The sequence below is a fragment of the Gallinula chloropus genome (genome assembly GCF_964237585.1).
Source record: "Gallinula chloropus genome assembly, chromosome: 13".
NCBI classification, from domain to species: domain Eukaryota; kingdom Metazoa; phylum Chordata; class Aves; order Gruiformes; family Rallidae; genus Gallinula; species Gallinula chloropus.
The window spans coordinates 13670754-13696659 of NC_140098.1; the positions used below are offsets into that span (position 1 = coordinate 13670754).

The 25906-nt window shown below is 56.4% G+C and overlaps 2 protein-coding genes across 2 annotated transcripts in view; both read left to right on the top strand.

The window, feature by feature from the left end:
* The window catches only part of NLRC5 (NLR family CARD domain containing 5), a gene marked incomplete at both ends in the record, with an annotated part of 46003 nt that extends 41029 nt beyond the window's left edge, over positions 1–4974 (top strand). The window contains 3 exon segments of the mRNA XM_084270065.1: positions 1816–1899; positions 3767–3850; positions 4893–4974. Of these exon segments, the coding sequence (XP_084126191.1) occupies positions 1816–1899; positions 3767–3850; positions 4893–4974 (250 nt within the window).
* A 5377-nt stretch (positions 4975–10351) lies between these two features.
* Positions 10352–25906, top strand: part of CPNE2 (copine 2) — a gene marked incomplete at its 5' end in the record, with an annotated part of 54420 nt that continues 38865 nt past the window's right edge. The window contains 2 exons of the mRNA XM_084270066.1: positions 10352–10430; positions 22553–22734. Coding sequence (XP_084126192.1) covers positions 10352–10430; positions 22553–22734 — 261 coding nt within the window. The remainder of the gene's footprint in view (positions 10431–22552; positions 22735–25906) is intronic.

The following is a 25906-nucleotide window of genomic DNA, read 5'->3' on the forward strand; positions in this document are numbered from 1 at the left end:
TAGTGATAAGTCTGCCAGTAATTTCCTAATTGACAAAATTCACTGCAGAAATGTTCCTGACATAATTGGCAACTGACTGAAAGCTGAATGCAAAAAGCTGAACAGGATATGAAGGAAAACACTCATCCTGCTGCACTTGATCTTTCAGCGTTGCCTTTGCAGGGCAGATTCTCTGTGGTCCATGTCTTGCTTCTGGTTTTTACGAGACACCCACGGTTGGCTCTCAGGGCAGAGCAGGAGCTACTGCAGAGGCTGAATTGGGAGCAGAGTGAATTCAGGGTGAACAGGGTGAAGATGAACAGGGTGTTCAACCAGCTGCAGTCCCGCTCTCCATGGTGGAATGGAAGGCCTTGCTCTGATGTGTGGAGGTTTAACATGTTCCCAGTAAACAGCACAGATGGGCTAACTATGTTATGATATGTCATCACCTGCCCAAGAGAACCTCAGTGAGAAGTCTGCTGGGAACCTGCTCCAGCTGAGGTCTTTTTAAAAGCAGTTTGCCCCATTGCTCTGTGAAGGGACCTGAGCTTCAGCTGTAGGATACAAGATGCCATGGAGTCAGCAGCCAACTCATCAATCCTGAGCTACCTGTAGCTTTAATGAAGACTACAACTGCGTGAGGTGCTGTCAGGGGACAGCCAAGATCCCTCCTCTGTCAGGATATCAGTGATCCCTCAGCTCTGCAATGTGCTCCTGGATGGTTGGAGTGAAATGACACGTGGGTCATAGACCCTCTAGCCTTTCCTTACCTCCTCAGAGGGTGTTTGTGTACAGATCACTGGTAGCTTGGGGCTCAGGGCATGAGGGCAAAGCCAGAGGCAGGAGAGGTGACTGCTGATGCTGCCACTGCACGGTGCAGTGGGGTGAGTAAAGCCATACCCAGCACACAGGAGTGTCGCTGGCAGCACTGCACTGAGACTGGCTGACCTCCTAGTTAGCTTCTACTCCTGCATTATTAACAGGCTTGCAGACTGTCCTTTAACAGTAGTGTCCAGAGAGGTCTGGTCTTGTCAGCGAAAACACACATGAGTTCTGTCAGTGGGGAAATCTGAGTGACACGGTGACAGTGTGGTACCAGTATGCTGATAGCCAGGAAATCCCAGAACAGACCGTGACCTTGTTACACAGAAAGGCCCAGTTCTCCAGTGGGATCCTGTCCTGCCTTTCTTCCTTTGGCTCCCACACACCATTCAGAAATCCTGCCCCAACGTGGGCAGAGGAGTGGTCGGTGGGGTGGCCCCACGAGCGTTCAGCTGGGTGTTGTACTGATGGTGCTGTGCTGGGTCACCATTTACCAGGCCAGGTGGAAGTGGCTGGGTGGTGTGGCCAGTGGCAAAGAGAGGATCTGCAGGATTTTGTCACTGTGATCAGAAAAGGAAAAACCCAGCCTTTGAGAGCTATCCTTTGAAAGAGCTCAGAGTCAGGAGTTAGAAGCAGCTCTGAGAGGCACCGTAGCTGCCACAGCAGGAGTGTAATACCATCAACACAAGGAGGGCTAGCACTGGGGTGGTAAAGCTGTGTGCTCAGCAGTCTTTTCCATCTTTCCCATCTCATTCTCTGGTCCTGCAGGACTCCCTGGGTAACCAGGGAGAGGTGACCCTCACTCGTGTCTTACTGTACATGGAAGTATGTGGTGAAGCTGGGGAATTTCTGCAAATTTCAGTTTGTAAAGCACGGAAGTGTTCATCTGCTGTCAAAAGAGGGTGATTAGCTCTTGTAAACAGGCTAGTCTATGATGGGGATGTATCACAACACTGTTGACTTCCCTTTGTGTTGACCAGCTCACTCATGGTTGGGTTTTCTTGTCTGTCTCAGACTATCTTGGAATGCCCTTGGAGATGGAGGAGCCCGGGAGCTGGCCAGTGCTCTCCCAGGGATGGAAGAACTGAAGATCTTAGAGTGAGTACAGGCCTGAGAGCAACCCCAGGAGAGGCCCGTTTTTCTGTCCCTGAGCCTTCAGCCACAGTGCTGACGAGGAGGGGACAGACGTTGAGAACAACAGACAGGCTCCTGCAGTTCAAACTCTCGCTCCACGTTCTTGCTGCCTGCACCCAGCGCCAGCCTTGCTCAGGGGGTGCGCAGTGCAGCGAGGCAGGGTTTGGCTCAGGTGTTTGCAGCGTAGGGATCTGAGCAGAAGCCAGTCTTTGAAGGTCTTTTGTTTGAGTCAGGGAAGACAAACTGTCTTTTTTTAGGACAGGACCTGTATCACCTCATAACCTCAGGTGAGCTGCTTCCTGCGAGCTTTTGTTTCTCTTCAGTGCCTGGGATGGTCTGGATGGGTGAGGCTCAGAGCGCCTTCCTATGGGAAAATCTGCAGCTTGGCAAGCAAGGAAAGAAGACTAAGGGGGGACCTTATTAATGTTTATCAATATCTGAAGTATGGGATGCAGGGGGAAATGGCCAGCCCCTTTTCAGTGCTCTGTGGAGACAGGACGAGGGGCAGTGGCTGCAAGTTGGAGCATAGGAAGTTCCACAGCAACATGGGGAAGAACTTTTCCCCAGTGAGGGTGAGGGAGCCCTGGGACAGGCTGCCCAGGGGGTGTGGAGTCTCCTTCTCTGGAGAGATTCCAGCCCCGTCTGGACACCGACCTGTGCAATATGAGCTGGGGAGCTGCTTTAGTAGGGGGTTGGACCCAATGAGCTCTCAAGGTCCCTTCCAACCTCTATGATACTGTGATTCTATGAATCCATCCCCAGGATGGGGTGGCCAAATCATGGGTGTTGTGCCACAGGGGCTCACGGGGCGCTGGGCTGCAGCTGCTGGAACTGCAGCACGACCAGCACTGGGGTTGGTGTCATCAGCTCATGCGCTGCCCCGCTGGCATCACAGCCCAGCCTGTTCCATGGGAGAGGCTGTCACCTGCTCCAGCACTGCAGATGGAGGGAGCTGGGCTTGTTCAACCTGAAGAAGAGAAGGCTGGGGGGGCACCTCATTGCAGCCTTCCAGTACCTGAAGGGAGCAGAGAAGCAGAAGGGGAATCAGCTTGTTGAAAGGGTAGACAATGGAAGGACAGGGAGGATGGAGTGAAGCTGAAGGAGGGAAGGTTTAAATTAGATACTAGGGGGAAGTTCTTTGCAGAGAGAGTGGTGAGGGGCTGGAAGGGGCTGCCCAGAGAGGGGTTGGGTGTCCCATCCCTGGGGATGTTCAAGGTCAGGTTGGATGGGGCCCTGGGCAACCTTGTGTAGCTCCAGGCCTGGAGATTGGTGTCCCTGCCTGTGGCAGGGAGGTTGGAAGTCTATGATCCTTGGGGTCCCTTCCAGCCCAGCCCTGTCTGTGATTCTATGGAGCTTTCCTCCCCATGGCCCTGTGGAAGATGCGTCCCTGTCTCAGCAGGGTGAAGCTGTGAGTCTGTGGGTTGTAAGGTCAGGAGCTGAGTGGTGTTTGCCTTGGGCTTGCAGGCTGCACAGTAGAGCCTGGCTGTTGTACAGATACAACAGGGAGGTTGTTTCTGAGACAGGAGGAGTTGTTACTTGCATTTCTTGGCACCAAGCTCACAACTGGATCTGTTAGAGTGTTCCGAGGGCCAGAGATCAGCTTAGGAGTCCTGTTGCTGGCAGGAGGTCACAGGGAGCAGTGCACACATGCTCCTTGCATCACCAGGGCCACGGTCATGAAGGTGTAACGCTGGTGTATGCTGTGTGGCATTGCCCTGCTTGTGCTTGTGTAGCTCTCTGGGGGCAGGAGCAGGAGCCAGTGATTGTTCAGCTGTTTCACACTCCTGAGTTGGTTTTGGATTCTAAAACTCTCTCTTTGTTTTTCCAACAGTCTGGAGAGAAATCGCATTGGTGCCTGTGGGGCCAGGAAGCTCAGGGAGCAGCTGGCCAAGTGCCCAGGGATCCAGGTCGTGAGGTGAGCGGGTGTCACGGGGCTCTGGGGCCGGGTACCGGCTCAGCGGGAGGACAGTGGGTGACCAGGCTTGGGACAGGTGTGACCCATGCCAGCCTGCTGCCCTTTGTGAGCAGCCATGGGCCAGGATGTTGCAGGGGATGCAGATAAAAGCCAAGCAAGCTGAGGGCTTCCTCCTCCTCAGAAAGTCCTGAGAAAAGGGGACTGAAGAGCTTATTGACATTAAATGACATAAAAAGGAAGACACAGTTGTGTCATGTCCCCATCAGAAGTTTTCTGCATCTGTTCCCATAATTTTTCTTCCTCCCTTATATCCAGCTTCACTTCTGAGATCTGTTCCTGCCCTGTCCCACTCTGTCCTGGTATCCGTATCATGCAGATACTTGGAGGCCTGATGTTCCCACTCATCACTGCTTCTCCAAACCCTGTGTATCCAACTGCACCAGACACTTCTTGTAGGAGAGGCCTACACATCCTTCACTTGCTCTTCTAAGCACATCTCTCATAACTTTCTGGTAACACAGGTCCCACAGCCAAGCATCTGCCACTCCCTGAGCTTGCTTTGTGGCCCAGAACAGGCTCTGCCTTCCCCAGTAGTGAGAGCAGCCTGTGAGCAACCACTGAGGAATGTTTCTGGTCCCAGCTGGAGCTGGGGGCCCAGTGTGCTTGTTCAGATTGGTGGGTGCAGTGCAGCACAATGTCCCTCTGACTCCTCCAGGCACTCTGCTTTCCACTGTATGGGCAGCTTTGGGGTAGACTCTACCAGCCAAGGTAGATGAGAATCAGTTTGCTTGTAACATGGTTCTTCCTCCACTTTCTGAGATCCTGGTGGCCTGAGGACTTTTCAGAGACTCCATCTCTCAGGCCAAGTGAGTGAGTCCATCTCAGCAGGTAGGCAGCTGCTGGGTTGCTGCTGTGTCACTGAGATGTGGTCACACCTCACTCCCCTCTCACTGTCGGTCCTGCTTTGATGAGAACCCAGAGCTGCCTCTTGCACGGCCTTCAGTGTGCCACCCCCTCACTCACAGGTCTGCTGTCCTTTCAGGCTGTGGGACAACCCGGTGCCCAAGGGCCTCGCTGAGACTTTGACAGGCCGAGACCCAAGACTGTGTTTCTCCTTCTGCTAGTGAAGAAAAGCCCTTGCCTGGCTGGGAATTGCTCTTCATCTCCCACTGTCCTCAAAAGTTGCACTGAAGAACTGAGGAAATCAAAGTTCCTTCAAAGCCTGTCACTGTTAGATCTTCCTTTGTTGCACTGAACCAAATGTGGACACTTAGTGGTGGTCTGTGGCATGAGCTTTTATTGTGCAGAAAAGCAACAGACCCAAAGAGGTAATATGTGTGTGTGTGTGTGTGTTTGCCTCATGTCAAGCTGCTTCTCACACAGAGTTGCTTCAGCTTCCCAGCAGAAACTTGAGGACTTCTGAAGTTTCAAACCATTGCCCAAAACCAATCAATATTTATACTGTGATAACATGGAAAGGCTGATGATCACCATAAATTCCACTGAGAAACCTTAAAGTACTGAGGTTGTAAAGCAGTTTGTAAGCAAACTCTGGCAGTTCTGTGTGAGAAGATGGGCACTACTGACTATATTCATGTGTGAAGTGGTTTTGACCCTTGTGGGGTTTTTGGAAGAAGACTTGATTGCACTAATCTTTTGGAGGTGAAGTGAGGGGTCGGTTGGCTTGAACCATCCTTTGAGCCTCTACTTAATCTCTTGACTCCCAAAGCCTTCGAGGGGCCGGGCAGCGGCTGTCGGGCTGTGGGCACTGGAAGGAGAAGGTCCCAAACACCAACAGAGGAAACAGGTTGCAGCTGTTCTTTGCACGTGTGGAAAGACACCTTGAGTTGTAGGAGCATGACCATGTCATTCTCATCATTTATTCACTTACCTGGTGGTGTTCTCCTGCTGTGTTTGTGCTGTGAATGTGGAATCATGGTTTATTCATGGAATTCTGTTTGTGTGCTGGGGAGATGTTACTGACCTGATCTGGGCAGGGCAGGTGTTTGGCAGAAGATGGAAACACTGGTCCAGCCCACCTGTGGGCAGAGGATGGGGACAGCCAGTGCCTGTTATTGCTGGGAGAGACACTGTCTGTAGTTAACAATCAGGATTAGGTTCTGTGAAATGCTGACACTACTGTGTAGAGGCAGGACACACTCTGCAGAGCCTGGACTGTGGAAAGGCTTTAAATGCACAAAGAAAGAAAGAAAGGTGGTAAAATCCCTTGTTGGGCTGTAACTCACTGAACTAATCCAGTACCTCAGGTGCTGCAGCTTAGGAAAAGCTTCACCAGAAGTGGCTTTTAGCTTCATTCTGTATTTTCAGACCCAGCTTGCAGGTGCAGATCTTCCTCATGCCCATCAGAGGAAGAGTGTGGCATGGAAGGCAGCATGGCCACCTGCTGAAAGGTCTCAGTGCTGGTAGCTCTTGGCAGCTTTCAGGGTGAGTGTGTTTGAGAGCCGGGCTCTTCTCTGGCCCTTGTCTCCCAGGACTCCTAGGAGAGGTCAGACAGCATTGGCAGTAACAGTGTGTCTCAGGCCAGGCTGTCAGCTGAAAATTCATTTCCCCCCTGTGTTTGAAACCCCACTTTAGCAGGACCAAATAAATAACAGGGACTGAGTTTTATTCTGCATGAGAAAGGAAAGTACTGGGATTAGATTTTTATTGCACTTGGTGATGGCCACTTTGTCATCTTTGGTAGCACCCAGAGCCTTTGCTGTTACCACTGGCCCACAAACTGGGGGATAAACTAGAAAATACACTTGTGTTCTGGTTTAACCCAGCAGCCAGCTAAAACAGGTCACACACACCCCCCTCAGCAGGATAGGGAGAGAATTGAAAGGGAAAAAAAACCTGTAAAACTTTATGGGTGAGGATAAGGACAGGTTAATAGGCCAGAAAAGGAGGAGAATAACAGTAGTAACATCAATAAGAGTAAGAATATCCAACACAAGTGCTGCCCAGCACAACTGCTCACCCCCTGAAGCTGCCCCACCTCCTGGCCCACCCCCGGCTCCTACATTGGAATTTGTTCAGCTGTTGTAAGAATTGGTTTCCTTCCTTCTCTAGTGTGAAAAAAGCCTTCTTGCTTATTGTTTTACTCCTGGTTTTGGAGGGGAAAAATGTGCTCTACCTGAGTAAATGAAATAAGAGTAAAATAACTGAGTAAATAAGAATGCTGCTTTTGTGACTGTTGCCAACAAAGTCAGTTTTGTTTTTGGGGCCTTGGGTGCTCTCTGTGCCAGGCTGCCATGGGCAGAGCCCCCATGCTCAGGAGCTCTCCTGGGTTTGCATCACACCGTTGGATGGCTTTTTCCCTCCCAATGAAATGTGGTGTGTAAAAATAAAGGAGAGCTGAGGATCACCCCTGCAGCTCCCCCACCCCTGGATTTAGGAAGCAGGGGAGCACAAGGTGCGGTGCTGATACAGAGAGGGCAAAGGCTGATGCACAGCTGCGTTCCTCAGGCTCTTCCCCAAATTGGGGGTTAGCTCCCAAACCCCGTTTCTGACCCGAGCGAGCGGCCGTCCCGAGGCCAGGCGGGACAGGGCCATGCAGGACGTGACAGCATCTTCTCCAGAACACCAGGTGTCAGCAAATCCCCAACAATGGGAGCCGCTTGTCTCCACTCTGGCGATTTGGGCTAAAACCGGGCTCTGGGCTGGGGTCAGAGCGCTTGGGAGGCATTTCAGGAAGCCCGAGCTGTGGATTGGGATGTGCATGAACCACAGGAACGCAACCGGCCCCCGGTTTGGTTCCTACCCCTCTGCCCTTCCCCTGGGTGTTCCCCATCGTCATCGTGCCGCGTGTGTCCCTGCTCCAGCTCGCAGTCGTGTCTGAAAGTTTCCGAGGGGAAACCTGGAGGTTTTGATCAATTTTTAGGGGTTAAATGAATCTTCTGGCGTGCAGGAAGGCCTGAGGCCGTTGGCATGCGTGTGTGATGGCTGAATCCCAAACCCATTCCCAAATAGATAATTAACATGGGCCATTTTTAGAGCTGTTACTATTGGGTTTCAGATTTATTGTGGTCCAAAATTGGAAGTGTATCAGGCCGCTCCTCACACCCCTATTGTTCCAGGCTGCCTCCAGGCTCCAGCAGACAATGTCTGAGCTAGTCAGGACTGGTTTCCTACACAGAAGGGATTCTGCCCCCCTCCCTGAGACCAGATCTTTAGAAAGAAGCACATTGCTGTAAATAAACACGCTGCTGGAGGGCGTGAGGAGCCCAGATTTTGTGCTAGGGCCCAGCCAGGCCTGGGCTGGGCCAGGCTTTGCACGTGAGGAGCTGGAAACGCAGACCCTTCCCCTCCACTAAAACCAGTTCCAGGTAGTGCTGAACCTGCTGTGACTTGGAGGTGTCCGGCCAGGCAGGGGACAAAATTGAGTGAAACTGATTTTGGAGCAGAATGGGTGCACTGGCACTCATCAGATACTGGCTGCCTCTCCTTTTCGCCCCCAAAACAATGTTCTAAGCCAGTGGCATAGGGGCAGGGGGCAAGTCTGACACCAAGCCCGTTTCTTCCCCTGAATTCCTCTCCCAGGCCCAACCTCAGCCCTTCCTGGGATGGTTTCTAGCTGGGTTCATGCAGAAAGAAGGGGTCCGCACCTGAAACCCCGGCTCAGCTTTCACTTGGATGTTCCTGTTGTGCTGCTTGTGCTGAGCAGGAGCCTTGTTTGTGTGTGACCCGTGAGCCTGTCCTGCTCTGGGGGTGCTGGGGGACACACCTCACCCATGCCTGGAAACATCTGAAGGGGGGTGGATACAGGCCTTGCTTATTTTGTCAGGCATCCTTAAAAGCACGAGCAGAGCCAGAGGGGAAGGGCCCTGCACAAACAGGGAGGGGTGATTGAATGGAAGCCTCAGAGGGAGGCTTCCGGTCTTATCTCCCTATCAAAAATACCTGTCTCAACACCCCGGTGACGTGTTGGCCAGGGGGGAGGCCAGGTTCTCAGTGCTGCCTGGGGTGCAGGCCCGTGCGGCTGGCAGGGAACGGGCGCTGACTCCTGGGCCGAGTGGGAGGACGGGGAGGTGTGATGCCAGCTGGTCCCCCCCTCTCACCGGTCATGGCTTCACTGCTGTTCCTTCTTCAGCCAGCTTTTCCCAGGGGAAGTGGTGGTGGGAAGGGTCCTGGCCTGTGCCCCGAGCTGGTTTTGGCACCGGGAGAGCATCCACACCACCCGGGCAGGGTGAACCCCACCAGCACCCCCAAAATCCATGGTTTCAGTTAAAAGCGAGGGGCGCCGATCCAGCAGAGGTGTATTTTCATTCTAGCCGGGTGGATACCGCGGCAAATAATCCCCCATTCCCCCCTTCCCCACCCGGGGTTCTCTGTGTTTGTTTGCTGTTTAATTCTAGTTACAGCTCCGCGGGAAGGGCGAAGCCAGTGGGGCCGGCTGGCAAGTTTTGGGGTGGATCTCTTTATTTTAAGTCCGAAATGCATGATGCCGCTCGGGGTTGGGAGGGGGTGGGGGGGGTAGGGGGCTGGTCAGGCTTGGCCGCGCCCGCCGCCCGCCCCCCGCCATCACCGCCCACCCCCCCCACGCCCCCCCGGGTGATGGCGGGGGGCGGGCGCGGCCGTGGGGAAGCGTTGGAGCCCCGCGGGAGCTGCTCGGCCCGGCCCGCAGCGGTGAGTACCGGGGCATCCCCCTGAGGATGCTGTTAGGGATAGCGGGAAGGGGGGGGGGGCGGAGGGCGGGGGGAGGAGAAGGACCAGCCGGTTTCATACCGGTTGGTTGAGTGAATCCCACCACGGGATCATTTATGGTGGATCGGGTGGGTGGCATCCCTTCTGCCCCCCCACCCCCCCGTCCCGGGCACATCCTTCATCCCTCGGGACAGACCTTCTACCGCTACCGCCTGGAGCAGACCCTTCATCCCCTGGGACTGACACCCCCTTGCTCCCCCTCACCCCTCCCCCCTCTTCACTCTCCCCTTCCCCAGCCTGGTCCCCTCGGTTCTCGCACGGTGTAAAAGTTGTCCCGCCCGTCCCCGCTCCCCGTGTATCCGCCTCTGCTCCTAAAGATGCCAACCGGACGTGTGACCCCCACCCGAAGCAAATCCCGGGCCTGGTGGCTTTGCTCCCCAAGGCTGGGGACGCTCGGTTGGGTTTTTCCTGGCAGCTGCCGCAAGTGCCTCCCCGTCTCCTTCGGCACCGAGTCGCGGGGAGATCTGGGGAGCCGAAGGCTGGGGACGAACAGAAGCGCTTCTCCGGCAGCTGTGCCCAGCCCGACGCTGCTCCCTCTGGAGGGGATGCGATACCTTCGTGCAGCCCGGTTTGGTGCCGCCCGAGGGGGTTTTTTTGCTCACGGATGGATCGCCCCTCGCTCCTTCTGTGTGCGTGGTGAGACGCCTCGTCCTCCGAGAGAGCGGCGAGCGGAGCGTTGGGCTCGGCAGCGTGAGGGTGCTCAGGGGATGCGGGCAGGGAGGCACCTTCCATCAGCTCCGCCAGCCTGAGGACCTGATGCAATAAGTCTCCGGGTGAGTAACCCTAATTCGGGCGATGAGGCTGGAGGACTTGGTGAGGGAACACACCCTTGGGAGTCGGTCACTGCAAGGAGGGTGGAACAGGAGCAGGAGAGGTGAGTCGGGAGCAGAGCTTCAGTGGCAGAAATGTCTCTGAAGGGCTGGGTCCTTGCTGCCGACTCCCTGAGAGCCTGAGCTGCTTTGTGGAAAGGAACCGGGAGGATCCCTGTGAACCTCGAGCCCCAGGGCGGAACAGTCCTGGAGATGCACTTGAACCTTGCTGGAGAAGCTGGAGTCAGGGTCGGGCCGGTACCAGCACAGCCCAGGGACGCTGGGTTCTGATGTCACTCCCCCTGTCTCTGGCATCAGCCTCCTCCAGGTACTGGGGGCCTTCATGCCCGTGTGTGACACCGCTCGGCTTTGCTGGGGGTCAGAAGATGTTTTATTGTGGGCCAGAAATGGCATTGGGGTGGGGGGGGGAGTGGGCAGCAGGGAGCAGAGCAAGGGGGTGGGGGGTAAGGCTGGGAGGAAAAGCCTGGGGCATGAGATGAGGAAAGGATCTGGGTTGAAGAACTGAGTTGGTGGAGGATGTTTTCCTGGAGTAGCCTTAGGGAAATGCTGCATTTGCTTTGGTTATGGTGATGTGGTGGCCTGGGCCACATGTCTTCTGGTGACTGGCACCTTTCCTTCTCTGCTGTTGCTTCTGGAGCGTCCTGGCTGGGATAACGGGGAGGGAAGGCACCCAGCGAGGCTGCCAGGTGTCCCCAAAAGCACACTGACCTCCAGTGCAGGCAGCCCCTGGCACTTGCCTGGGGTCCACACATAGTCCTGGAGCTGCTCTCTGGGAGCCTGGCATCCCTCATCCCCTGGGACGTGGTGTGCCGGCTGCTCGGGGTCACAGTTTGGTCTCTTGGGCAGATCTCAGGCATCGCAATGTGAGGGTGTGCAGGGCTGTAGCAGTGTGAGGGTGTGTAGGGCCGTAGCAGTGTGAGGGTGTGCAGGGCTGTAGCCGTGTGAGGGTGTGTAGGGCTGTAGCAGTGTGAGGGTGTGTAGGGCCGTAGCAGTGTGAGGGTGTGCAGGGCTGTAGCAGTGTGAGGGTGTGCAGGGCCGTAGCAGTGTGAGGGTGTACAGGGCTGTAGCAGTGTGAGGGTGGGCAGGGCCATAGCAGTGTGAGGGTGTACAGGGCTGTAGCAGTGTGAGGGTGGGCAGGGCTGTACGACTACTCATGTTTGAGATGCCAGCTGTGACACGTTTCCCTCCCCACTGCCATTCTGAGCTCGACCTAAAGAGAAATGAGATCAGCTGGAGCTGGGTCCATGCATCCTGCCCTGGGGATGTCCCTGCTCCCGGGGTCTGTGCCAGACAGCCAGGGACCCTGTGCCGGTTCTTTGCATGTTGCTCAGGGAACCACCCAGGAATAACGCCTGGCCAGTCCCTGCTGGAGACAAGGGCTGCAGGCTCCATGCGCTGGGATGTCCAGCCTGGAAACACCCTGTTAGGGTTCACTGTCAGGTGAAGATGCTTTTTGCCCTGGGGGGGGTGTCTCTGCCCCACACCCCTTGGCTCACTTACCCCAAAAGGGCCTGGCCACGCCGTGCTGCTGGTTACCCCGCGATTTACCAGCCTGCCCAGTTTTACACTGGTGTTGCACCAGCTCTTTTGCCCTTTAGCAGCCTCAGCGCAGCATGTGAAGAGTCTGGGGGGGAAGAAGTTCTCCTCCTGCTCCCGTTACACCCGGTGGAAAGAGTTTCCCAGTGACCTCAGTGGAAAGCTGGCCGGAGTTGCTCGCGCCACCGTAAATCAGGGCTTGTTCTCCGGGAGCCATCGGCGTGCTGGGAACGTAATACGCGGGTAATTGATGAGAAAGCAACGCTCACAGTCTCCTGTCCCGGTTCGGGGCTGCCAGCTCTCATAAAGAGCTCTTTATGCGAGAGCCTTGGCTTGTGTTCAGCAGCAGGGTGGGGGGAAAGGAGGAGGAGAGGTAAATTCTCTGCTGTGGTGGAGTAGCCGGGTGTTGGACGCGATGCTCCTGGCAGGGCGCACGACACCGAGAAGGGGGGAAGAGCTGAACGCTTTCCCCGCCCCGAAATCGTAGCTTGTCTTTCAGCCCTCTGTAAATTATCTGTTGAGGGACCTGAGTCATCGCTTTTTGCTGCTCTGGCTCAGGTCCCTGGCAGCTGGCTTTGCCAGGTCACTTGTTTGGATCACAGGAGCTGGGGGGGGGGCGGGGGGGAAAGTAATTCCCAGGAACTCAGGTGAGTTTGGAGATCACAACAACGTTGCTGAAACACCAGAAAAACAAACAGATGGAGGATTCGGCAACAAGGGCCCCACTTTTTATGTGCCTGATGCTTTTCTTGAGGCTTTGGGTTTGGGAAGTGACAGGTTTTATGCCTGTAGCCGGCAGGAAAAAGCTCGTGGCTAAAACAGTTGCCTTCCCCCCAGCCCTGGATCTTCCATCATGACTCCAGAAGCCGCAGATTTCAGAAGGAACACTACCCATGGTGGGGCTGACTTGAAAAGCGAGGCAAGCTGGGAAGGCTTTGCTGTGAAACAGCCAGCCCAGCGCTCCACAGCCGCTTAAACCCAGTTTTGTATTCCCTGGAGCAGCGTGTGAAGCCACTGGGAAGGGCTGAGAATTTGTCTTTGTGCCTGGTTTTTGGGTTGTGTTTTTTCTCCTGTGCTGTCCATGCACAAACCCATCCTGGGGCAAAGCTTCACACAGCCTCTCCCAGCCGATGGAGCGCAGCTCTTCCCGGGATGTGGCCATGGGTGAAGGTGGGGTCCTGCCCATGGGGGTGTCAGTGGTCCTCTGTGCAAACAGGCGTTGCACATACATGCTAATTAACGATTATTTATGTTACCAGGGAAGGGCTCTGGAGCTCTGGCTCTGGGGAGGATGCAGTGGGGCATGGGATGGAAAGACCTGCACATTGTTCTCCCTTGGGGCTGCTGGTGGGGCCTTTCTAGCTCCTTGCACCTTTGGGCATGCTATTACGTTGGGAATCAGTTAAAGAGATTTCTCATTACCCAAGCGATGGTTCTACCCCCCCCTCCCCTCGCGATCCGCGGTGTTGGCTGGAAATAGGAATTCAATTAAAATTCAGAAAGCCAGCGTTTATATTTTCAGCAACTTGGAAAAGCCTCTAGCAAGTTAAAGGGCCAGCATACCTTAAACGTGCTGCGAGGGAGGGCAGGAGGTCGCCCCAGCGCCTGGGAGGGAGTCCTGCTGGCTGCCCGCCCTGTGCAGCCCAGCGCCTTCCTCCGGGACTGCCCCATTTCTTTCTGCTTCTGGCTTTAACCAAGTCATCCTTTTCCTCCAAATCTGCCTTTGCTGGTGGTTGAAGCAGGCACATCCCCCACCATCACAAGAGCAGCTCCTCGGCTGCTGGAGCATTGGGTCGTGGATGTTTTACTGTCGTAGCTGGATGTTAAAATCTGCCCAAAAGCCTGAGCGTGCCCCGTCCTCCCTCCCTGCATCTCCTACTTTGTCCCACCCGGCGCACACATCTGACATGAGCATCGCTCCCATGGGGAGGTAGGAGATGGGGGCTTGGCATTTGCTTCTCTAGGCCCCAGCCTCCCTGGGAGCTGCCCGTGCTGTGCCACCCGCGCCATGCTGCTGGTGAGACCTGCTTGCTACGGGCAGCGTCGTCTTCTGCTCCGGCGTGGCGAAGGACACAGAGCTGGCGTGGCGAAGGGCGCAGCAGGTGCAGAGCTGGCGTGGAAACCTTTTCCTTGGTCTGCTTTGTAAGGGCAGCTGTGCACAGGCTTTGATTTGCAGCGATGTCGCGATGCTTTCTGCCCTAAATCACTGATTTCCCTGAGTCGAGCCTCCAAGGGAGCTGTAGTCAAGCGAGAGTGCGCAATCTTCTTGGCATATCTGAGCCAGGCACGTGTTTGCCAGCGGAGGCTGGAATGGGGTCGGGCTGTGTGGCTCGGCCATTGCTGCACGTCCTTACCAAAGGGCGCTGCTCTGCTCTTGCCTTGCCCTGTCTCTCGCCTGCCCCTTCCCCATTTTGGAGCAGCAGGCCCAGGGCTGCTGCTGCTCCAGAAACTGCAGGGAGGCTTGTGAGCAGGGCACACCGTGGGTGCAGGGTGGGCAGCGAGCACATGGCATGCAGTAGATGCAGGGCATGCAGTGGGTGCAGGGTGTGCAAGTGAGCACAGGGTGTGCAGCGGGCACAGGGTGTGCAGTGGGCATGGATTGTGCAGCAAGCAGGGTCCATGCAGCAAGCAGGGTCCATGCAGCAAGCATAGGGTGTGCAGTGGGCACAGATTTTGCAGCAAGCAGGGTCTGTGCAGCAAGCACAGGGTGTGCAGTGGGTGCAGGGTGTGCAGCGGGCACAGGGTGTACCGCAGGCGCAGGGTGTGCAGCGAGTGCAGGGTGTGCAGCAGGCGCAGGGTGTGCAGTGAGGCTGGGCTCTGCTCCTGCAGAGGCACCAGCGGTGTGGCTGGCCAGTAGCAGTGGGCAGAGCCCTTCTGTCTCCTCCCCAGCTCAGAGAAAAGACTTCTCTGTGTGTGTTTTTTTGCCACTTTCCCATTTCCCAAGCGCTCTCCCAGGACGCCTCGGTCCCTGCAGCTCCTCCGGACCCCAGCCAGCCATGGTGCTGCCTCCCTCTGCACGTCATCGCTGGGCGTGGAGGAGCGACTTTTGCTTTCGTTTGTGGGGCTGTGGCCCGTGGGTTTTGCCAGGGGACAATTTCAGAAACACTTCTGCAGCAGGGAGCCCTGGGGCTCTGCCCTCCCTGGAGCACTCAGCTCCCCTGCTCTGGGGGGCCGGCGGTTTCTCCCCGGTAAGTGGTTGTGGATGCTCTGGGGACAGTGTGATGGCATTTGCAGACTTCACCTAGAGGGGGTTGAAGGACAAATCCTGTTGGCTTTTGCTTCCCTGGTGCCAGGACAGGCTGTGCCCGAGGGTGTCAGGTTGTCCCAGCTGGTCAGAGGGGTGTGAAAGGTGTTTGGGTTTACTCATGCATTGATTTTGGCGTGTCTGTGTGTGTGAGCCCCTCTGTGAGGATGTGGGTCCCGTGTGGTCCCAGAGCAGGGATGGAGCAGCAGCCGTGTCCCTGCAGTTGTGGGGGGGACCGGCATCTGCCTCAGAGGGATGCTGGCACAGGCATGGCACCACTGTGGGGGCTCTGGCCTTTCCCGATGGCCTCATCCCGTGGGCTGGCAGCTCCATTCGGCTGCAGGGCGGCTGCTTAGGGCAGGGCAGCCCCAGGGACCTCCAGTTTCTGCTCAGATGGGGGGAGCAGCCAGGTTGTCAGGTCTGGGTGGTACCCCAGGGGGTATTGGGGGGACCCTTGGAGACACGACTGGGGCTGTAGGAGAAGGGAGGGATGCAGGGCAGGATGGGGCTGTGTGGAGGAGCCTTGCTCCCACCCTGCAGGTCCTTCACCATGAGCTGGTTTCTTTGCTCTCTCCCGGAGTCCAGCAGCTGCTTTGCCACATGTGGGGTGGCAGAGGAAGCTGGAGGTGGTGGATATGTGCTTGGTCCCTACAGCACCTGCCCCAGCTCTGGGTTGGGCAGGGGAAGGGCTTTGAAGTGGCTTTTTGGGTGACAGTGGTGAGCAGTGGATGGTGCTGAAGAGCGCTGGGCTTTACAGGCTCATGTGTCTGGGTGAAGGGATGTTTGCCCATCCACCCAGCTTCTTCAGAGCATCTTCCCAAGCTCTGGCTGCTGGCAGCCCTCTTCACAGTCTTAAATCCCATGAGGCGATGTACGGCCTTGGGTTGGACCCTCAGGTGGGGAGAGGGGCACTGGCACAGAGCAGCGAGGGGCTCTGCCCAAGGCAGAGGTCTGTACAGAGCAGAAAACAGGGTGACTGTGTCGCTTCCAGCTGTGGGACAGCTGTGTGCCACGGCCGAGGCTGGGGCCTTGCTGCCTGTGGAGCACCTGGAGCCTGTGAGGTCTTCGCAAGCATCAGGAGCCCTTGTTGGTGGTGCACGAGCAGCAGAGGAGCTCTGCCAGGCTGAGGAACCATACTGATGTCTTCTAATCCCCTTTCCCTTGAGGGCCTTATGTGCTGGACCTGTTCCTGGGATCACACTGGTATTATGGAGTGACATATCAGGGCTTTACAGTGCTGGTCAGTGTCCTGCCTCTGTGGAGCACTGGGAAGCTGATGGTCTGTCTAGGACACCCAGCAGCAGCACCCATGGGTGGGACAGGCTGTGTCTCAGCTCCTCTCCTTGCACCCCATAGCTCCCTGTGAGCCAACTGGCTCCCTGTGAGCCAGCCGGCTGCCACATCCCCTCTGCCCCTGAGCAGGGAGCAAAGGCAGCTTCCCCTGGGGGTCCCAGCAGGTTTTATGGTTGCTGTGGGTTCCCTGTCTCCCATCCCAGGCCAGGAAGCAGTGATCTTCCCCCTCCATCCAGCTGAAGAAGTTGGATGGGGCTCCTGAATCTGCGGGTCAGAGGTGTGTGACCCAAGGCTGCAGCGGGAGTGACAAGCGTCCCCATGGGCAGGTCCTTCTGCATGGGAAGTGCTTCTTTCTTCCGAGTTACCAGGTTTATGGTTAGATGTGGTTAGATGTGGCTTTGTGGGTTGTGTCCCTGTTACACCTCCAGTTGCTCTCTGGAGACAGATGTCCCGCCCAGCGAAAGTCCTCCTGTGTGGTGACGATGGGGTGCTGGCACCCCCCCACCCCACACTGTGCCTGGGCTGCTGCCGTCAGCCCAACCCAACTCCAGACACCTCATTGCCACGTGGCTAATTGCCATGGGTTCCCTGGGATGCTGCAGCCTGTTTGAGATCCCACATGGGGTACAGGTGACCCCCCAGTCCATCTCTGGGGACTGCTGAGGGACCTGGGGCTTTTCCTGCCTCATTTTCCAGCTGAGCTCTGCACCTCCCTGCCCGGTCCTGCTGCAGATCCCAGCTCTCGCCCACATGCTTGGTCACACAGCACTGGGTGCCTGTCCTGCTGCCGTGGCTCAGGGGTGGGCAAGCAGCCCTGCATCCAGCACTGCTGGCACCCACCTGCCCTGCCCTCGGGCTCTGCCGTGTCCCTTGTCCCCGGTACCGGCGTGTTCCAGGGGGATGTGTTTGCACTGGGGAGGGCCAGGGCTGTTCCTTGGCTGGTGGCAGCTGCTCTGCAGTGCTGGCGGTGGAGGGACTGTCCCTGAGACCAGCTGTGGTTTGGGAACATCTTCCTGGGGTGGGACATGCCCTTTGGTGGGGTTATCGGTTATGGGCTTCAAGCACAGATGGATAGGGCTGCCCTTTGCTGGGTGATGTCCTGAGGGTGGGTATGTGGGGGGATGGGGCTGCCTGCGCCCGGCGAGGGAGCAGGATCATCCCGCTTTCGTGGCCAGCCCTGGTCTGGCTTAGCAGCTCCATTCATCCTTATGGGGACCTCGAGGAGTTGGGGGACCTGCTGTCTGGAGGGGTGGGGAGCTGGATGGCACCCACCCTGGGCCTCTTGCTTTCACCATGTGCCTTTAGGAAGGGTTTAGGGGATGCTGGGCTGCTCCCACCAGCCTGCCCCAGCCCCCTGCGTACCCTGAACCCACCCAAGCGACCATTCAAATTCCAATTGCTTTAGAGTTCTCCAGCCACACAAAGGTGTTTGAACCCTTTCCCTGAGCATTAAAGCCACTGTTTGCCCCCTTCCCTGTGACAAATTCATGTAGCCACCACCAAACAGCATTGCCCTGTGCTAAACCCACCAAAGACCTCTTTCCACCAAAGACTTCCTTCCCTTGGAAGTGCTTGAACACAGTGAGTGCTGCTGGGATGCCCTTGTGCTCAGTTCTTCGCCCCGGGACCCTGGCTCATCTCTTTCTGCCTCAGTTTCTCCCTCAGGCTTTTATGTTGTTCCCTGTAGGACTCAGGATTGCTCTGTTGCCCATCCTGGCATGCTGGCTGGGAGGTCGTGATATCCAATGTGGCTGGGTATGGCAGTTCTCTTTGTGTGGGATGTGGGGATTCAACCTTCCTCACTTATTGGTGGGGGGGCAACTCTGGTGCCATGGGGTTTGCTTCAGGGTTTTCCTGTAATTTGTGATGTCCAGGACACCCTGAGCAACTTTTCATGGCTCTGCCCATCATCACCCACCAGAGAACTTGACCTGGGTGCTGCCCATGTGCCGGTCGGCACAGGTATTTGGGGCTTTGGGGAGGAGGGCCAGTGCCAAACTGTGCCGAGACCTGGGGGATGGGGGATTTCTGGGGACAGCAGAGGCCTGAGAGAGACAGACATTGGAGGTGACCACAGCCAACATGAAGGTATTGTCACACCTCACTGGGGACAGGAGTTTGCAGCAGCAGTGTGAGAAACCCAGGTGCCAGCGGGAGCGTCGGTGATGCTCACTGAAGCATTGTTAGGCACGGGTTCCATCAGGAAGGGCTCACTGGGGAACCTCCTGAATGGCGCTGCCCTGAAACCCTTTATCCCCACGGTGTCAACGCCCTAAAATATCTCAACACAATCCCCTTGGCTCCTTGCACCAGGCAGGGCAGTGGGAGTCACCAGCCTGGGCATCCCCCCTCTGCCACATCTACCCCGATCCTCTGAGAACCTGTGAGGATCTGAGCTCAGCCCTGGGATGCTCAGAGGCAGCTTCCAGCCTGTCCCTGCCTCGCTGGAGAGACACTGTGGGTACCTGGGGTACGTCTGTCCTGCAGGGAGCTCCAAGGGCAGCCCAACCCAGAGGGATTTGGTGGCGGCTCCGGCAGGACGACGCCGTGTCCCTGACATGGTGCACGTGTGTCAGAGGGTGATGAGGCTGTGACTGAGACCAGGGGCAGGCTGGTGGTGCCTCCGTGTTGCCTGGGCAAGGTGGGAGGCACACGGGTTTGCTCTGGGGAGTAGCTCAGGAGATGGCTATAGCTGTTGACAGAAGGGAGGAGAGCGGCCAGCATGGGTTTTACCAGCATGTGGAGCAGCCTTGGGCGTCCATCAGCATCTGGCTTTCCCTGGCACCTCTGTGTGTGCTGTGTTTCAGCTTTGCTGCTGCTCTGGGCAACTGGTGTCCGTGTCCTCCAGCTCCTCTTCTTTGCTCCCATCCTCTGACAACCCGCACTCACCCGCTCTCCAGCCTCCCTCAGGTACCGCTGCTCTCCTGCCGCATCTCTGCTGCCTGCAAGCTCAGATGCTTTCGGATAATTGACTAGGGAGTGTTTTATAGGCACCCAAATTTACCTGCTTGATGGTCCTCCCACCCATTTTCCCCTTCCAGAAAGGGAATTTGCTTCTACAATTGCAGTAGGCTGGAGCAGGGCAGCTCGAGTGGGGAAACTGAGTCACAGGTGACTTCTGTGGGGTGTTACAGGAATTGTGGATTGTCCTACAGAGGGGAAGGGACATCCCCAGGAGGGACTTTGCACCTGTCACCTGTGGATATTGGTGCTTCTGGGGCTGTTTCAAATATGCCTGGTATTCCCTGTGAAAGTAAATCTGATTTCTGTAAGGAGATGACTGAAGTCTCTCCCGCTGAGGGAAGGGGACGCTCCCAGGGCAGAAGCTAGTGTCCAAAGTGGAGAACACCTTCCCTCCCTCCTCTTTCAGAAAAAAGAGGATAAAAAGATCCCTAGGCTTCTCTGCTGTGCTTTGGGGCTGTGCTGTAGAGACATGGGGTGAGGAGGAGGAGAAGGAGGAAGAAGAAGAGGAGGGGGACTATCTGTATGTGTTGCTCTGGGGCTCCCAGATGTTTATCTCAGATGTTCTGGGTTGCACCAGGACTCATGCATGTCCCCAGGCTGCAAACCCCTCACCGTGGGATGTTGTGGATGTGAAGAGGTTTGGAGGTGACCGAGTCATGGAGGGACAAGTCACTTGAAGGTTACACAAAGATGTGGCCAGCCCAGGAGGTTCGAGATGCTGGATCCCAGAGGGGATTTGGGGACCGTGTCCCTCCTCCAGCCTGCTCCTGCTCTTGTAACCCCTCTTCAGGCATTGGCCATGGGAAGATCGACCCTTTGTGCTGGTCCCTGAGCCCTCTCATGGGGAGCCAGGCCGTGTTTCAGCAGACCACGGGAGATGGGCATGGAGCTGGCAGCTGGGCTCCTGCGTCGGGAGAATATTTGGCTGCAGATGCTGAGCGAGTTGCAGGACTTGGGGGCTGTGGATGCAGGGAGAGGAGGACAAAAGGAGGAGAGACTGGAATGCAGATGATGGGGGGCCGGCTCTTCCCCAGCTGGCTCCAATCCCCCTCCCCAAATTTCAAGTGTTTTTCTGGGGGGGTTGAAATGCCAGCAGCTCGCTGGAGCCTGGTTGATGCAGCAGACAGGAGACTGCTGAGGCAGGGGGATCTCTGGCCTGGGCCCAAGCCCTGCCCAGCCCCGGGGCTGGATCAGTGTGGGTGCAGGGGACACAGAGGCACCAATGGACCTGGCTGTGCCGCTGTGGTATCACCACCTTCTGCCCCTGCCCCCTCCCAGAGTGTTGCCCTTTGGGGGGCTGTTTGGGAGCCAACCTGGCTGGGAAAATGACTTCTTTAGTTTAAATTAATTACGTTTTGGCTGAGTAAGGGCAGGTGTGCTCCACAGGGCTTCGTCCAGGGCTGGAGCTGGGGGGATGGAGCAGCCCTAGCTGTGATTTGGGGGAGCTGCCCATCTCTTTGGCGTCATTGGCCCCAGTGGGCTGGCTGGACCAGCAGCTCTGGGTGGAAAAAACATCTTCACTGGGGTGGTGGTGAAAGGGGTGGTGGCATCTTCTCGCTGCTTTCTCGGGGAGGGGGAGACTGCAGGACTTTGTGCTTGGCACCCACGAGATGCCATCAAGCTCTCCACGTTGGCCCTGGGGAAGAGGCCACCAGCCCAGCCCCTGGCCTTGGGTGCCCGGTTGGGGAGTGTGTCTGTGTAGGGGACACGAATCCCACCAGCTCTCTGCCCTCAGCTGTCCCTGGCCCCCTCTCCCCTTCCCCACGCCCGCTGTGCCGGCACGCTCGGCGGGGAGCACGGCGGGCTGAGCGCAGGGGCTGGCTGCAGCGCGGGCGGCACGCAGCGTGCCGGGAGGATGTTTTGGTGCCTGCCAGCCCTGGGAAAAAGCTTTTTCCACTGAGTCATTTGCTGCCTCTGCTTTTTGTGAGACGGAGCTGAGATCTGGGGGAAAGGGGGGGATGGAAAAACCCAGCCCAGATCTCCAGGCTCAGGACAGGACCAGGTCTGTGCCAGTGCAGCTGCCCCGTGTTTGCTTTTCGGGGGGGGGGGGAGCAGCAGACAGACAGCAGCATAAATAGAACAGGCCTGGCTATTTTAGGCCCTTGGTTGCATGAGCTGTGTGTTAAAGAAAGAAAAAAATAAATAAAATCTTTGTTTTAGCTGCAACTGGCACCTCAGGCTTCAGGAACAGAGGCAGCTCCAGCAGGGACGGGCGTTTCGGGGCCACCACCCCAGCAGCCCCAGGGGTTTCACATGTGCTTCTCCTCCCCGTTGTGGCAGGTGGAGCACTGGCCACACGTGCTGCTGAGCTGGTGTCACGGGGAGTGGCGGCACAGGATGGTGGCACTTTGGTCTAGGAGAGGAGAAGCCCCAGTCAGGGAAGGGATGTGTGTTCCATTTCAGTGGTGTACATGTGTGCATGCAGCCAAGGATGGGGATTTTCTTCTTTTGGAGTTGTTTCTGGGTTCCTGTGGAGCTGAAATGATCACTCTGCTGATGCCCTGAGCAGGGGCTTGTGGTGAAGAGCTGCCCTTTATTCCCAGGGTTAAAATCGGGCTTGGTTCAGCAGCCTTAGTGCCAAGCAGGGATTCTGACACTGGGAGGCTCAGAGCCTCAGGACCCGGGGCTGGGTGGCCAGAGTGGACAGTGGGCAGCTGGGACTCCCTCTCCCATAGCCACGTAGGGGCTGGGAACACCCACCCCTGTCCCCCATCCCCATCCCAGCTTGAGCAGCCCCAGCACAGCTCCCAGCACGCTTGTAGAAATGGGTGCCTGGGCAAACCAAACAAACAGCAGCTGGGGTCTCAGTGCCAAACAGCTGCTGATCAGGGTGGGGCAGGGGATGTTTGGAGGGTTCAGATAAAGCTGATGAGCCAAGAGCAGCTCGCTGCAGCGAAAGGAGTTCTCTGGAGCAGCCACCCCAGCTCAAAGGTTTAGGACATCTGCCTGGTGTGGTGGCTGTGCAGGGATGGTGCCCAGGCAGAGCAGATGCTTTGGAACCAGGAAAGCTTCATAACTTACTGAGCATAACTTAGATCTGGATCTCTGGCCCTGACCCACTGGTGTGGACAGAGTGTTTTCTGCCCTTCTGCTTGCACTGAGATCTGTCTCCATTCCTGTGTCCCACAGACTGCCTGGAGTCCATGGCGTACACCGTGACCCCCACGCCGGCGGGGCCCGTTGGCTCCCAGTACTGTGTCTGCAAGGTGGAGCTGTCAGTCTGTGGCCAGAACCTTCTGGACAGGGATGTCACTTCCAAATCCGACCCCTTCTGCGTCCTCTTCATGGAAGTCAGTGGGAAGTGGGTGGAGGTAAGTCCTGAAGCCCTGTTGGTTTGCCGTGTCTCTTCCCTCTGTGCTGCTACAAGGCCGCTCCTTGTTCTTCCCTGAGCAGAGGTGGAGGCTCTTCTGGTCCTCCTGAGGCTGTGTTCATTACTTTCTCTTCTGCAACTGGTCCTGTGCCCACGGGTGCTTTGTGGTGGGGGTTAGAGTTAGCTGCAGGTCTCACAATGTTCATCTCTGGCAAGGCATGTGGCAGGTGTGAAAGGGTCTTGCTGCCTTCAAAGCAGCCCTAGCCCCTTCCCAGTCTGCCCTAAGCTGGGGGTGATGTGTGTTCCTTTGGAAATCCCCCTTCTGTGGGTAAGGGCTGCTGGGGTATGTCTCCTGGATGCAAGCTGCCTTGGGGACTTGGGGTGCTGGGGGACTGGCTTTGAGCAGCATAACCTTGGTCATCACCAGCAGTGCTGCTGCAGCGGCAAGAGGTCTCACCTGGGTGGATCTCCTGGGCAGCAGCACGTCCTGGGTTGGTTTTGCAGCCAAGGTGTGCACAGAGGAGACCAGGAACCCCCAGGAACTGTTTTCATGGTGCTTTATTGACTGACCAGCATCTCACATGGAGAAGGTAGAGTTGGCATCTCCTCCTGCAGCAGTTGGAGTCTGTGATAAAACTGATGCTGTGAAACCAAACTCCAGAGTCTGCTCAGGGCCAGCGCACTCTGGGCCTGGGAAAAACCTTTTGGCTACAGGGGGAAAGGCTCTGGGCTGCAGGGCCTGGAGAAGAACCTGGGATTTCATTTTGTAACTGTGGTTAGAGACAGCATGAGATGTCTTTTGAGCTGTTCTGGAAGGGAGCAGGTGAGCAGAGCATGGGGGTGTGATGGATGGAGTGATACAGGCACACGGTTGTTGGATGCAGCAGGGAAGGAGCAGCCAAAGGGCATTAAGTCAAACAAAAATCTTCCCACTTCCTGGGAAATGAGGTGGTCTAATTTTTTGGATACTTGGACTGGTTGCACAGCCTGGAGCACTTGGCCAAGGAGCTGGTGAGTCAATGGGCATCACCTAAGGTGTCCTGCAGCTGATCTCACTGCCAGTGAGGAGGGTGGAGGGGCAAACCTCGCCAGACTGGGGTCTGCAATTAACTTTGCTTCACTCAGCAGCCTGGATGAGGCTAACGAGCTTTTTTAGCCTTGATAGGTGTCATCTCTTTGACCTGATTGTGCGTTTCAGGAATCTCTCTTCCTGTCAGTAATGTCTCAGCCCATCAGTTCTGATTCCTAAGCTCCTTTTGCAATCCAAATGTGGGGTCTGTGGGCTTTTGGGGTTTCCTCTTTTTCTCTTTTCCTTTTCCTCTGCTATTTTTAGCTTCTTTCTAATTGGCAGGATGTCAGACAGGCACTGGGTGTCAGTCCTAAGCGGCAGATTGCTCGGCGCTCTGCTGCTGTGGTTTCAGCAGAGGCCAGCGTGCCCTGTGGTGTGCCTGTGTGCCACAGAGCTGACCACGGTCCACTGGCATGCTGGGGACACAGCCAGGACCAAGATGCCCCCCACACCCACACGTGGTGCCTGGGTTTGGCACTAGGAGCACTAGGAGAGGCAGTGGGCTGCTCTGGGAGAGCCTTGCTGTACAGAGCATGTGATGGGCCCTCAGCAGCTCATGCCAACACAGGTTAGAGCTTCCCCAGGGTTATCTGCACTGTCCTGCATGGATTTTGGCCACACAAATGTGCCCCTTGCCCTAAGAAGCACCTCTTTCCAGTCTGAAAGCAGCAGCTGTGACAGCAGAGCTGATGTTGGGTAGGGACAGGTACAGCAGCATCCCACCACGCTGCCCTGTGTCCTCTGCATTGGGCCAAAGAGGTGTCCCGGCCATCAGAGCTGGTTTAGGATGTGGGTCTCCTCCTCTGGGAGCAGCCCCAGCCATGGTGGTGGCAGCATCTGAGCCGGGCGGTGGGGCTGAGGCGCCAGCTGATGCCGACAGCAAGGCTTCTGCTCGCTGTTCTCTCAAGCTGTCACGTTTGTTCCCAAACGCAATTATTTTGTCTTGCTGAGCTTCATAGGAATTAAAAACCCCTTTGTGAATCAGCCTTGGAGGGGGTGGGGGAGGGAGGGACAATAAACCACAGTCCAAGAAGTGACATGAAGATGGGTGATGTTTAAATGTTCTGCCCGATGATGTCATCTGGCAGGAGCCATGAAAGACCTGGCCTGCGATGCCAGGAGCAGGGACACATGACTCAACCATGCCTCTGCTTTTGTGCCACTCTGACTCATCCTGCCAGCCCAGTGCCTTCTTCATGAGCTTTCCTTGGTGCTTGGGAGAGCATCTCCCAGTGCTGGAGCATCTAGCACCTCCGTGTGCTGGGGGTACTTAGGGTCTCTCCATGTGCTGGGGATACTTAGGGTCTCTCCATGTGCTGGGGGTACTTAGGGTTTCTCCGTGTGCTGGGGGTACTTAGGGTCTCTCTGTGTACTGGGGTACTGAGGGTCTTGAGCCAACCTCCCTCTGGATGCTGGAGGAATCTCTGCCTGTGTTCACTGAGCACGAGGGCTCCCATTGGAGATGGTTTCCCAGCTTCAGGATTGATTCGTAGGATCAAGACTCTTGTGCAGGCAGAAACCTTTAATTAGGCTGCTTGCCTCTTAAAAAGCCCTTGTGCTTCTCTATCCTTGATTGAGCAAAGCCACCTCTGCTCTTCCCAGGATAAGCCTTAGGGGTGAAGAGGAAGATGCTGGCAGAGGTGACGTGAAGAAACCTTTTCCATGATGGTCGTTGGCAAGGTGACCGGTGCTGTCACATCGAAGACCAAACCATGGGCAGCAAGCAGCTGGGGCTGCTGCTGTTGTTGTGTGTCACATTGACAAATAGGCAGGAGATCAAATGCTCTGTTTAATCTGGTTGTGGAAGGAAGAGTCATCACTCTGGAGGGTTAGCTCAACACACATTGGCTGGGCTTTTCTTCCCCTTCCTGGGCAAAGCTGGAGATGGGACCTTGAGGTACCTCTTTCTGGTGGCTGGCAGCAAAAGGACCGGTGTCCTGTGGTCTCCAGCTTCCCAATGGCTCAGAGAACATGAAAGGAGCTAAAATCCACCTCTGTGCCCTGCACAGCCTTGTCTCCTGAGCTAGAAAGGGGATTTACGTGCTGTGCTGCTGAAACAAGGTAGAGCTCATGGGTGCCCACTGCTCCTCATCCACCACATCTC